Source organism: Lolium perenne, chromosome 5, assembly GCF_019359855.2.
Source record: "Lolium perenne isolate Kyuss_39 chromosome 5, Kyuss_2.0, whole genome shotgun sequence".
NCBI lineage: Eukaryota > Viridiplantae > Streptophyta > Magnoliopsida > Poales > Poaceae > Lolium > Lolium perenne.
Genome location: NC_067248.2, coordinates 59,281,689 through 59,294,565, shown reverse-complemented (window position 1 = coordinate 59,294,565; position 12,877 = coordinate 59,281,689). Strand labels below are relative to the sequence as shown.

The window sequence follows — 12,877 nt, the reverse complement described above, 5'->3', positions numbered from 1 at the left end:
CATATGCAACAATGCAAATCCTTCACTAAGGCCATAATTGCTTGCTTCCTTGCTTCTAAAATGTTTCAATATGATAAACTAACACAATTGCATCTTTGGATCATGAATCAAATCAAGAAAAATAAGGATTTCAACATACATGTGATAATGGTCATTTGGGTGAAAAATATTTTCTTCACCACTTTGCACCCCTGTAATTCTTAAAACCTAATCTAAACTTTGTCAACCAAAGCCATGTCATCCAAGACCATGTCAAGGTGAGTACTTTTCATGTTGACCACCATGGCCAGAGTTGACTAGGTTGACCAGAATTTAATTGCCAAAACAGGATCTGAGAAGAAAAACAAGATCACCTCAAATTTGAAACTCTGCAATTCTTTTCCAAAATGATTACCACCACCACCAATACTTCACTCTAATTATATAAAAGAGATTCACCAAAAAGATCTGCAAAATTCAAAGAAAAGTCTCTTGCGGCCATTCTGTCGAACAGGTTGCAGGCAGCTTTTCCAATTGTAGTTACATGCTATTGTCCAGCAGATTTGAGCCTAAACCACTTTGCAATGGTGATCATTAGCTAGTTCTACATCCCCTGCCTCTAGCCCAGTACAAGCATGGACGATTAAAGTCGAGGAAAAACACAAACAAATGCAAACCCACACCATGCCGGCCACCTTTGGCATCTCCACCTCTAGCCCTCGTTTTAACCCGTGCCATTGTCCTGGAGCATCTACACTGCATAAGGACACCAACGGTACAGCACACTCGATCGATCGTGCACGGCCCTGCCCAGAACAGCCATGCCCAAAACGATGCCAGTACACGCCCATGCCGTGGTCACCGCGCTCTGGAGCGCGCCAGGACGCCGTGCACTCGAACGCGATCGTCCTCGCCCTGCATCCCTACCGCCGCGTCTAGCCTCCACTCCAAGCCCTCTACGCACTAGACATGCTCAAGCACCGCCCAGGGCCTTGTCACCGTCGTCCTCATCGCCGACGTACCGCGGGTACTGCAATGATTTCTGCAAACGCTCGAGCTCTCCCGTCGCCCTTTTCTCTGCGCCAATACACGTTGAGCATCGCCAGGACACCGCCTATCGATAGCCGTCCTTCACTTGCCCTTTGGAGCGCCAGAAGCGCCGCGCCATGGCCGCTCCTCCACAGCACCCCACGGCCACCATCGGCCGCTATAAATAGCGACGATCGGCTCCTCCCTTCAGCACCCAACTCACTCCCCTCTCCTCACTGAGCACTACTCCACAATCAATTTCATCCATCGCCGCCGGAGACGCTCGAATTGCGAGCTCGAGTCCGCCGGAGCCCGCGGAAGCCCTGCTTCAATTGACGCCTCCCCGAGCGCCACGACTGCGCCAGTAGCTTCCTCATCGACGACAGCTTCTCCGCGCACACTGCCAGAGTCCTGCACCGGCCTGGTAAGCCCTCCGACCCCCTACCCATGCCCTGAGCTCGCCGGAATCCCGCCGGGGACGACGACACACACCAGCCGTTGATCAGCCTCTTGATCCGACGCTTCTCATCGCTCGTACCGCTTCGGCGTGTTATGAGGCGCTGACGAGTGGCCCCCACCCTGTCAGCGCAGCCCACCCGCACCCGTTGTTTGCTGGGCCGCGCTGTGCTGTTTAAATCGTTTCGGCCCAGTAGCTTTCCCGCCCAAGCCCAGAATTCAAATAAATGTTTAAACTTAATTTGATTTGTGCTGCAGATGGTTTAGTAAAAATTGAATAGTTTGAAATCTGCCAAACCAAAACTAGCAAACTTTATATCATTGGAAAGCTCATGAAATTATCTAACTAATGCCACTGGCCTCATGTCCAAATTCGTATTAAATATTAAATGACAAAAATAACAAGGCAGGGCCTTTTCTAACTTCAAATAATTATTAAAAATAATCTATAAATGATTTTAAGTTGATTCCAATTCTAATAAATCCCAAATGATGTCATTTAATTGATTATGCAATAATATAGCCATGTTAGGTGTATGATCATGGACTGGATCAAATAAGATAGCTATGTAGTTAATTCTAGAACAATTAAACTTGGAATTTAAATTTAATGAATAGTATGAGAGCTACTCTCTCATTTAAATCTTGATCCTAAGTAATATAACCAGGGGAAATGACCTAGGCTAATGAACCTCTGATAAGTATTACTTAGAGATTTTAATACATTTAAAATAATAGTATGATAACATGTGTAGTGTAGCACTTTAATTAAATTGGACTCACATGTAATAGATATGAAATGTTGACTTGGGTCAACCTATATTTCATACCTGATTATTATATGAAGAGATTAAATCTTATTATGAAGTAAAGAGAAGAAATGAATTTCTCTAAAAATATACATATCTAATTTTGAGAAATAAGAATAATGAGAGGAAATTATTCCTCTACTAAATAAGAATGTATCCAATAAATCACCATGCCATGTTTGATTGATCATAGGACTAGAGTGTGAACTCTTTGAGTGTTCCTAGTTTAGCATGTGAGTTTGGTTTAGTATTTATACCTCGTATTCGTATATAGACGCTAGTAACGAGGATTATCAGGAGGAGGAGGCCTACTCCCAAGAAGAGGAAGAGCACTTTGATCACTACTCAGCTCAAGGCAAGCTAACCCTTGCTAAATACAAATGCTTAGCTCTACAAGAGCAAAGGCATCATCACACTTTACTTCTATGTATTACCTATCCCATGTTTTTATTTCAATTTTACTTTGGTTTATTTATTTCAAAGTACTTTTGATTTATGAGTCACCATGTATAGAATAGAACAATACTTGGTTTAGATGAACACCACTCAAGCTAGATAGCACCCCTCATATAGTTGCTATTGCTAAATTATTAAAATTTGACTACTCTAGATGGGAACAAGTGGATTTGATATAAAATTGAAACCTTGGAATATGACCAAGAGAAGATGGTGATTTTTGATATAAACCTGATATGGTTTTGAATGCGATACCTTTCCAATTATACTAGTACCCCCACAATACCTGATTATGGGTAGGGCTTAACTAGAAACTTGTGTATTTTAGTATGGGTTCCCTCTAAACAAGCATCATAGGGGTTACGCTGAGGCTGCCTCCGTATGAGAGAATGATGTGAATATGAGGTGAATGTACGACCCAAGCCCTGTGCAGTTCCCGGGTTAACAGTTGGTTCTCACCGGGAGGCCAAGCTCATGGGGAGAGGTGCCTATACTAGGACATATAAGTGAAAGGTTATGATTGATAATCCGCGTACTGAGTTACGATGATTCGGGGTTATCCTCGACGAATGAAATCAATAGTTGTGGCACAAGAGTACAACCTCTGCAGAGTGTTAAATCTATTCGAATAGCCGTGTCCGCGGTTACGGACGGTTGGAAGGGCCATACTACTTCCGTTATCAGGATTTATGTTAAAATAATAATGGTGATTGATGAATTGTCTTGAATCCCAAATGAATTGTGGGAATGACACTAATGTTCCCACTTGAGTTAGTCCATTAAATAATGAGGATTTTAATAAATGTTTATTCAAAGAAAACTTGGCTTTATGCAAATAAACTTAGAGCTTAGTACCCCTCTATTATACTTAATATGCTTTAACATAGTATTAGTTTGCGAGTACTTTAAAAGTACTCATGGCTTTGCCCTGGCTATTCAAATGCCAGACTATGAAGAGGAGCAACAGTATCCGGATGACGTACAGCAGGACGTCTACGATAACTAGGATCGTCTTCTAACGTCAAGCGTTGCCTGTGGAATTATGAGTCCACTACTACTACGCTTCCGCTACTTATGTGTGTTGTTGAACAATCTATTTGTGTAATACTGGATCATGTGATCCCTTGATGTAAGACCTTATGTGTTGTAATAAATGATGACTCTGAACGACTTACTATTATATCTCGCAAAAACAATCTTCCTGGGATTGCGATGTATGATATGATAGGGCATCCGGACTTAAAAACCCGGGTGTTGACACCTGGGGCGCGGCACGGGCGCACGCTTAAGGCCGCCCAGGCCCGCCCGAGCCGGTCAGTTCTTCCCTATTTCGCTAGGGTTCCAGACCGGGGAGGGACCAGGCGGCGCGGGAGGCACCAGGCGGCGGCGGTGGCGGCGGTGGCGGCGGCGTCGGCGGCGTCGAGGGCGGCTGCTGTCCTCTCTGTCCCTCCTCCAATCCACCCTCTCTCCCTCCTCCAATCCGGGATCTTGCTCCCCACCTTTCTCCAAGGTATTTTCCCTCTCAATCCCCATCTATTTTATCCGAAAATGTGAAGAAATTTGTCAACCTAGTTCATGAATAGTTCTAGAAACCAATTTTGTAGCATGGGAAACCTAGTTTATTTGTCAACCTAGTTTATTTGTGGCCTAGATTTTGAAGTAAAATGCTCACATATTAGCTCTTGGGAAACCCTAGTTCATCAAGATATCTAGAAATTTATACCCATTTTTAATCTTGTAGGATGTGAATAGCATTTGTGTTCATATTGTTTGGGTCTTGTGTGCTAGAATTTGTACCGACATGGTCACATATTATTTTATATTTTGTCACATTTGCTCACATATTAGCTCTAATGTTGTTACTATTGCTCACATATGTGTAGGATGTCGCTTCTCGAACCTCATTACGATACTAGACACCATGCGTACTTAATGTCCGAGAAGAAACAGGTAATAGAAATAAACCTAGTGGTACATATTATTTTCCAATGCTATATGCATATGTAATAATAAGGCTTCTATTTGTGTAGGTCTTTGGACCCCTCCGACTTAGGTGTCACGAGGCCTCGTCCTTAAAGAAGATGCCATACGATGAGCGATACACGGAGTACATCGAGCCGCTAGGTCTACTTCCATTCATCCATATGGTGACCCGGCGGACACCGAGCATGAACCCTTCCGCCATCACTGCTCTTGTTGATCGCTGGAGACCGGAGACGCATAGTTTTCACCTCCGAACCGGTGAGATGACCGTGACTTTGCAGGACATGTCGATGATACTTGCACTCCCCATTGAGGGGAAGCCACTATGTATCGACACATCTTGTGAAGACTGGCGTGGCAAGATGTTTGACCTTATTGGCAAGGCTCCTGATGAGATTGTAAACAAGAGGGGTGAGAAATTAAGGGTCTCCGCCGGGGCTACTTTCACTTGGATCTCACAGAACTTCAAGACATGCCCGGAGGGAGCTAGCCGTGATCTGATTAAGCTATACGCACGTGTGTATGTGTGGTATGTTATCACGAGAACTCTATTTCCTGACTGCAGTGGGAATACCGCTCAGTGGCACTGGTTGAAGGCGTTAACCAAAATGGAGACTAAATGGAGTTGGGGTTCGGCGGCATTGGCCTTCTTGTACCGCCAGGTAATCACTTGTATCAACCCTAACCCATTTGTACATTACATCTTCATTTTGGGACAAGACTAATATTTGTTCCCTTTTTGTGTAGTTGGACGAAGCTTGTTGCAGGATCAGTAAGGACGCTTGCATTGGTGGTCCGTTGCTTCTTCTATCGATTTGGAGCTGGGAGCGCTTCCCTGTCGGAAGGCCTCGTGTTCTCGATTACAAGAATTACAATGATCACGGCAACCAGTTGCGGCGACCCACTTGGGCTTATCAGTGGGACATTGTCTCCGAGTTCAGTGGCGACCCAATAGCGGCCTATCAGACGTACACCAACGAGATTGAGTTTCTTGTTAGCAAGCAATCTGTTGTACAAGTTTGCGAAACGTCGGTCCGTGTAAGCTAGACAACAATCTTGGAGATCATCCGCCAACTCCTTGCTCCCACAAGCCCTATAGAAGTTTGCACAAAAATGTCTCATGCACCATCGATAGTGCAAAGGAGCATAACCGGGAATGTCAATCATCACCGCATTGAGGATTCCTTGATGACGATCTGAGATGACACATGTTTCTCTATGGGTTGGCAATACCTTCGTTCTCAAAATATGGAAGAACCACTCCCAATTATCATTGTTCTCCACTTCAACCAAAGCAAAGGCCAAAGGAACCAACCGGTTTTGTCCATCATTTGCTATTGCAACCAAGAGAGTGCCCTTAAATTGTCCGGTCAAGAAGGTACCATCGACGCAGATGATAGGCCTGCAATGTTCAAAAGCTCTCACGCATTGCTGAAATGCCCAAAATGCACGGCCAAATACTCGAACCTTCTTCCCGTTGTAAATCCTTGTCTTATTGCCATACGGTTCAACCACATGAACCATGCCCGGGTTAGCGGCAGCCATCGCTCCTAACAACCTTGGGAGTCGGTTATATGCTTCCTCCCAATCACCATACAACATCTTGAACGCGGCTTGCTTCGCCTTTCATGCCTTTCCGTACTTCACCTCGTAGTTGAAGATAGCTTGCACAAGCTCCTGCACACTCTTGATGCTCATTGTTGGAAGTGACGAGATGGAGTTCGAAAGCCTATATGCGATGAACTCAGATTTAAGTTGTCGGTGCTCGTGCTTGGCATCTTTTCCATCCATCCTCATTCCTCGGCACATGTGAGTTGATACACAACTAGATATGTGCCAATCGGGACCTCCCTTCAATGGTCTTGCACGCACAACCCAAGGGCATCCATCCTCCTCGCATTTAACTGTGTAACGTTGCTTGACGTTCGAGTGAACCACCTTGTACGGACGATGATGCTTCACCGAGTACTCCTTAAGCCAATGCTTCAACTCCAACAATGTTGAGAACTTTATTCCGGAAGCAATCCCATTCATCGCGTGATTATCATCCCGGTGAGAAATAGGCCTTGGTCCAAGCACTACACCCATACCGCCATCAACTATGGCTTCATCCGCAAGACTAAGATCATGAAACAAGGGTACCCGATGATCTCGTCCCAATACCTTCTCGTGGGCTTCCGCCTCCTTGGCCGTGAATCCATCTTCATCAATTTCTTCATCGGGTCCATCATCATCTGAGTCTGATGCATAGCATCGACTATACGGGAGCTCACGGTCCATATTTTCTTGGATATAATACTTATCCAAATCTCCAACATTGTTCTCGTGAAGCTCAACCTCATTCCCATCTTCTTCCTCCTCATCATTTGCCTCATGATTACAACGAGGCTCGCTTATTTCCTCTTGGTTCAAAGGTTGATGACTCGTACCATTCAACGGGGAGGCAAGCCGGTTCAAGTCCAAGTGCAAATCTGTATCAAACTTTTTCGTGGCAAACAACTCAAGAGCCTTATCTAGTGATTCTGCCACAACCTCCTTGTATGCAACCCAACGTTGCTCCGAGTTGATACGCATTGTCTTCCAACGAACATGCATTCCAAACCCCGCATTATGTCTTCCCTCCAACTCAACTACATAACTCGGGTCCATCCAATTCAAATCAATCCTAACCTGTTCCAAGACCTCCGCATAATTAGGGCTACGCTCGAACACCAAGTCAACCTCATCCGGATCCGGGTCAATGTTTCCTTTCAAAAAAGAGTCCTTGTCCACATGATGAACATGGACAATTCTCGCCATCCCTAAAATATACAAACATACAACGAACCGCTTTATATACACCAACCAAACATTAATCCTAACCCTAATCATAACAGATCATAACAAAAGCATATCAATAGCACTAACCCTAACCTACCAATCTAACCTACCAATCTTAAGCAAAATGCATCATATACACCATAGGAGTCCAAAATTGGCCAAAACAACTAGACATTTCAAACATTTGGGTCAATTCATATATTTAGAGATTCCAAGATTGGGACATGTGCAACAACAAAAACAATAATCCAATAGGTCAAAAACAAGAGAAATGAGGGAGAGCACCTCTACGAACTTGGAGGGTTTGAAATCCACAGACAAATGCCTCAGATCTGTGAAGTTTGGGTGGAGATTAGAAGAGGGGGAGAGAAAACCCTAGCAGGCGCCACCACTCCTCTCAACCAGCGAAAAGGGGAGAACTGACCGGCTCGGGCGGGCCTGGGCGGCCTTAAGCGTGCGCCCGTGCCGCGCCCCAGGTGCCGGCGTTGCACGTCTACGTGCCGCGCCCTGGCCCTGGGCGTTGCACTACCGCGCACCGGGGCCCGCCTGGCCACGCTGGCACTCCTGCCGCGCCGAGCTCTAGGGCGTGGCACAGAGGATTGCAAAACCGTGTTGGCAGGCGCGGCACTCGAGGGTTAGTTTCGCGAAATAGTTTCGCCGACGGTCCATTTTTGCCAACCCTTTCGCCCAAGGGTGATTTTTCGCGATATAGTTTCTGGCGTTCGTCAAAAGTTTAATTTTATTGTATCAAATGCATACACGTACTACTAGTGTGTTGTCTTGTCGATCGACCTGACGCCTGTCTTTGCACTGATACAACACGGTCACATGGCACTGGCGGACGTGTCTGCGTTGCCTTTGGCGTGCTCCATCCATGAATCAATGCTCCGTTCAGCTCTGATAAAAGCTCGCTCGTACCGACTAGACCTTTCAGCCCTGTGCACTGTATTAATGCGAACGGGCATCTTCCGGTATGACCAAGCTGACTCATGGCGAGACTTGTCTGCGAAATCGACTGCGACATACGGAGTATACGGCAGTACGGATGGCACCAGCAGAGACAGGTAGATTAATTCCATACCTACCTATTGACTTCAATCTTAACTGTACCCATACTTAGAGCATCTCCAGTCGCGTCCCCCAAAGCATCCCCCAAAGCGATTTGGGTCGCGCCGGACAAAAAAAGCGTTCCAGCCGCGTCCCCCAAAGCCCATTTTTGTCCGGCGCGGCCCGATACGGTGTCCGGCGTCCCGAGCCCGTCCCCGTCCCACAGGGGACGCACCGGGGACGCCGGACACAACGAAAAGCGAGGCGGGCTCCCACATGTCGGCGACTATTTGCATAAACCGTTGGTTCGCGCCTCTTTTCTCGTCGCTCCTTCCTTCCCGCGCCTCCCACCCCACCGCCGCCGCTGGATTTCCCGGCCGTTTGGGCGGCTGATCTGTGCTGCGAGTCAGCACCGTTGTCGCGGCTGGGGCTCCCGCCGGTCGTGCCGCCGCCGCGTCGCCAGCGCCTCCCAGAACGCGCCGTCAAATCCGCCCCACCTCCGCGCACAGAAGGTGCTCGACGACTTGCCAGGTAGGCGCGATTGGTCGCTGTTTGTTGCGTCGTCTGCCTCGGCGCAATTTTAACCATTGATTTTGCTTTAGCCATGGACAGCGACGATGAGAGGTTGATCATGAGTTGCCTGGTGATTTTGCTGATTTTCTCGCCATGCACGCAGAGATCCGTGACAGCAATGTGCATGAGCAACTTCAAGCTGATCTCGTTGAGCATTTGTGGAGGATCAAAGGAAATACCGTGGCACCTTGATGTATCATCTAGCCCTTTTTATTATATTTGATTACTTGTTTTATTGTTTGTTGTAATTTAATTTGAAAACAATCCTCGAAAACATTTTTTTTCATATGCTACATTTGATATAAATGGTTTATGTGTTAAAAAATTATTTTAAATGTTTGGGGGCGGCGTTTGGGGGACGCGGCTGGGGAGCGACGTCCAGCCGCGTCCCCCAAACGCGGCACGAACAAAACACGTCCCCCAAACGCTCAATCCGGCGCGGTTTGGGGGACGGTTTGGGGGACGCGGCTGGAGATGCTCTTATCAGGCTGGTCGCCACGGTCAGATTTTATCCTTACTCTCACCCCACTCTCACCCCACGGTGCCAGTGCACGGGCTATAGCGCCAGCTCTCACTTCTCTCTCCTCCACATCAGCTTTTCTCTCTCCTCGACATTAGCTTTCAAAATAATGCAAGAAAATTATTTTATTCAACTGAAATTATTACCGATTACATTATATAAAAAAATTACATAAAAATGTGAAAAAATTACATAATCTAGGCATTAGCCCACACATGCTCAATCAAATCATGCTGGAGCTGTGTATACATCGGTGAGTCCCTCATTTCGTTGTCCATCTGAATCCTGGCTGCTAGGCTTGGTGGTGCATTGTTGTGTATCGCAGGGCCGGCATTGGAATCAACTGTCTCATAAATGTCCTCCAAATTTATATCACGCTCATCGTCGATGATCATGTTGTGCAGAATGACACATGCACGCATGATCAACCCAAGAGTACGCCTCGAGTAGGAGCGTCCCGGGACTGCTAGAATGTTGAACCTAGCCTTCAGCACTCCAAAGGCACACTCGACATCTTTGCGCCAAGCTGATTGAGCAGCAGTGAACGGTCGATGCTTTTCACTCTGTGGAAGAGTAACACCTTTCATGAACACCGGCCAGGAGGGGTAGATGCCGTCGGCAAGGTAGTAACCACAGTTGTACTCGTGTCCATTCACCGTGAAGTTCACTATGAGTGCTTCTCCCCTAAGCACATCAGTGAACAACGGCGACTGATTGAGTACATTGAGGTCATTGTTGGACCCGGCCACTCCAAAAAAGGCATGCCAGATCCAACGATCATATGACGCAACGGCTTTCTAAGATTATGGTAGGGTGTTTGATGTCTCCCCTTGTGAATTGACCGGCATGCGCCACTGGGCAGTTCCTCCACTGCCAATGCATGCAATCGATGTTCCCTAACATGCCCGGAAAGCCACGCTCCTCGGTTTTCGCTAACAGACGCTGAGTATCCGCGACATTTGGTCGACGGCAAAACTCTTCCCCGTAACAGTGAATGATGCCTTCACAGAATCTATCTAGACAATCTGATGAAGTTTGTCTAGCTAACTTAAGCCACTCATCTATCGTATCTGCAGCGGCTCCATAAGCTAATAAACGCAAAGCCGCAGTACACTTTTGTAGGGAAGAAAAACCAGCACGGTTGAGAGCATCAACTCTTTGGGTGAAATACGGAGAGTATTCACCCAATCTATCCACAATGCGTAGAAACAGGGATCGCCTCATCCGATACCTTCGCCGAAAGAAGCTCGGAGGATAAGCACAGTTGTCGGTGAAGTAGTCGTCGTAGAGCCGATCGTGGGCACCCAGACGATCACGCCTGATGAACTCTCAATGGCGTCGCGGCCGTCTTGGCTCTGCCTCGAGGTTGAGCATCGCCTCCTCATACTCCGCCTGGAATGCACCGATCATATCACCCTCCATTCTGTCGCTCGAACTGCTGCTAGACGAAGACATGGCGTTGAGAGGAGTGGAAATGGAGAGTGGATGAGATGAAGTGAGGTGTGGAATGAGTGAAACCATATAGGGGTATTTATAGGTGGTGAGGATGAAATTTTGGGGGTTTTGGCTTTTTTCGAATTTTTTGAGCCAGCAACGGCTACCCCAACGGCTAGCTGACGTGGACGAATCAGATCGCGCCACCTCAGCTAGCCGTTACCCCTCGCTCTCGCCCCGACTCGCCAACGCATCGCCCCCGCTCTCGCCCCCCTCTCGCCCCCAGCGCGGGCGGCAGCCGGGCGGTAGCGGGCGCTACTGCCGGGCGGTGGATCCACCGCCCCCCGCTGTCGTCTCGCCCCGCTCTTGCCTCCCTATCGCCCCGTCGCAGGAGGTACCGCCCGCACTCCAGCCAGCATTGGCACCAGCCTCAATAGGTATAAATTTTTCCCACACTCACCCGACACCTAATGGGTATCCGTGTGTAAAAATACCCGTGCTTACAACATAATTTATCTAAAATCTAACAAGAGGTGAAACGATTCTAAATAGGGGTCTAATATTTACTAACCTACCAAGGATTGTGAGACCTGAAAGTGTTAGGTTAAGCCTAACAACATGAAGTGTGATTAGGGAGAAATTAAGTAGTTTTATTATGACGACCAACTAGTCAAAATTAGATGGGTAAATGATAATGGGAATACGTGTTCTACGATCCCATACTCATACCCGTTCTACCCAATGGGTATGATACTTCACCATTTACAAACTCATAGGTAATATTTTATCCTATAACTTTTATTTTGTTTTTACCTCCCCGATACGCGGGTTATGGGTAAGCATTACCATCCTTATAGGGCAGTTTGTAACTTTGCATGTCCATGTAGAGCTAGTGTATGGAAAATTTAAAATGCAGCTTGACCTATACGTAGCTCTTTATTTGCAAACATTCAAAATTTATATTTTAAATTAAAAAAATCAAATTAATATTTTTAAGATAGTAAATGATGTATACTCTAATGATATAAAATCTCAACACAAAATACTTTATATTGTAGCCAATGTTGAGGAAATCGTTTATCGGGGTCAACTCGGTCGGCTGACGATTACCGATTAATCGGCAAATCGGCCGATTAATCGGGCAATAAATGAGTTAATCGGGCGATAAATGAATTTATCGGCTAATCGGTGATCACTGAATAGGGATTAATCGTTGAATCTGACGATTTTTTGAACAGTGATTGTAGCCTACACAAAAATAACAAATTCTGGCAAATTTTAAAGTGAATAATGCATATTTTAAGACTAATAAAATTTTAAAATCCTATAGCCTAGAATACAAATCAGTTTGCACTGAGATTTTTACATCATTATAGCATACATCAGTGGCTGCCTCTAGAATTTTGTTTCATATTTATTTAAAACTTTAAAATATGTATTTTGATTCTTTGAAAATAAAGAGCTACATGTAGCTCGGCCTCCAAAACCTCCACTCATATTTCTGTATGCTATAACAAATTTTTAAAAAGTATGTCACGAAAGAAAATTTGGTTAGTTATATACGACCGTAATTATTTCATATTTGAGAAATACCGCTGCTGTCTTTTGAAAAAAAAAATGTCAATGTCATTTTTTGATGGATGAAGGTGTCGTTTTTCGTAAAATCTTGAGAAAACTGCAATTTGATTTTTCTGAAGATTGAAAATCTGAATGGAATGTAACGAATCTGCAATAATTTCATTGGCTTTGATCTAATTAACTCGAGAAAAGT

At 45.8% G+C, this 12,877-nt stretch overlaps 2 protein-coding genes across 2 annotated transcripts; one reads left to right on the top strand and one right to left on the bottom strand.

Annotated features, from left to right (window-relative positions):
- Window positions 1-4,661: 4,661 nt before the first annotated feature.
- On the top strand, window positions 4,662-5,759 carry LOC127303365 (serine/threonine-protein phosphatase 7 long form homolog). The gene is made up of 4 exons (XM_051334108.2): window positions 4,662-4,679; window positions 4,760-4,876; window positions 5,096-5,374; window positions 5,460-5,759. The coding sequence occupies exons 1-4, from the start codon at window positions 4,662-4,664 to the stop codon at window positions 5,757-5,759; spliced, it is 714 nt and encodes a 237-aa protein (XP_051190068.2).
- A 4,110-nt stretch (window positions 5,760-9,869) lies between these two features.
- LOC127303364 (uncharacterized) lies at window positions 9,870-11,094 on the bottom strand. The gene is made up of 2 exons (XM_051334107.1): window positions 11,032-11,094; window positions 9,870-10,382 (listed from the first exon to the last, which is right to left on the bottom strand). The coding sequence occupies exons 1-2, from the start codon at window positions 11,092-11,094 to the stop codon at window positions 9,870-9,872; spliced, it is 576 nt and encodes a 191-aa protein (XP_051190067.1).
- Window positions 11,095-12,877: the final 1,783 nt, after the last annotated feature.

Bases quoted from the DNA above. Each gene is read 5' to 3' on its own strand.
- LOC127303364 (XM_051334107.1), bottom strand. From the start codon at position 11,094: ATGGAGGGTGATATGATCGGTGCATTCCAGGCGGAGTATGAGGAGGCG. The intron at 10,383-11,031 runs GCAGAGCCAAGA...GTACTCAATCAG, and splicing joins AGGCGATGCTCAACCTCGAG to TCGCCGTTGTTCACTGATGT.
- LOC127303365 (XM_051334108.2), top strand. The intron at 4,877-5,095 runs GTGACCCGGCGG...CTTATTGGCAAG, and splicing joins TACTTCCATTCATCCATATG to GCTCCTGATGAGATTGTAAA. The intron at 5,375-5,459 runs GTAATCACTTGT...CTTTTTGTGTAG, and splicing joins TGGCCTTCTTGTACCGCCAG to TTGGACGAAGCTTGTTGCAG.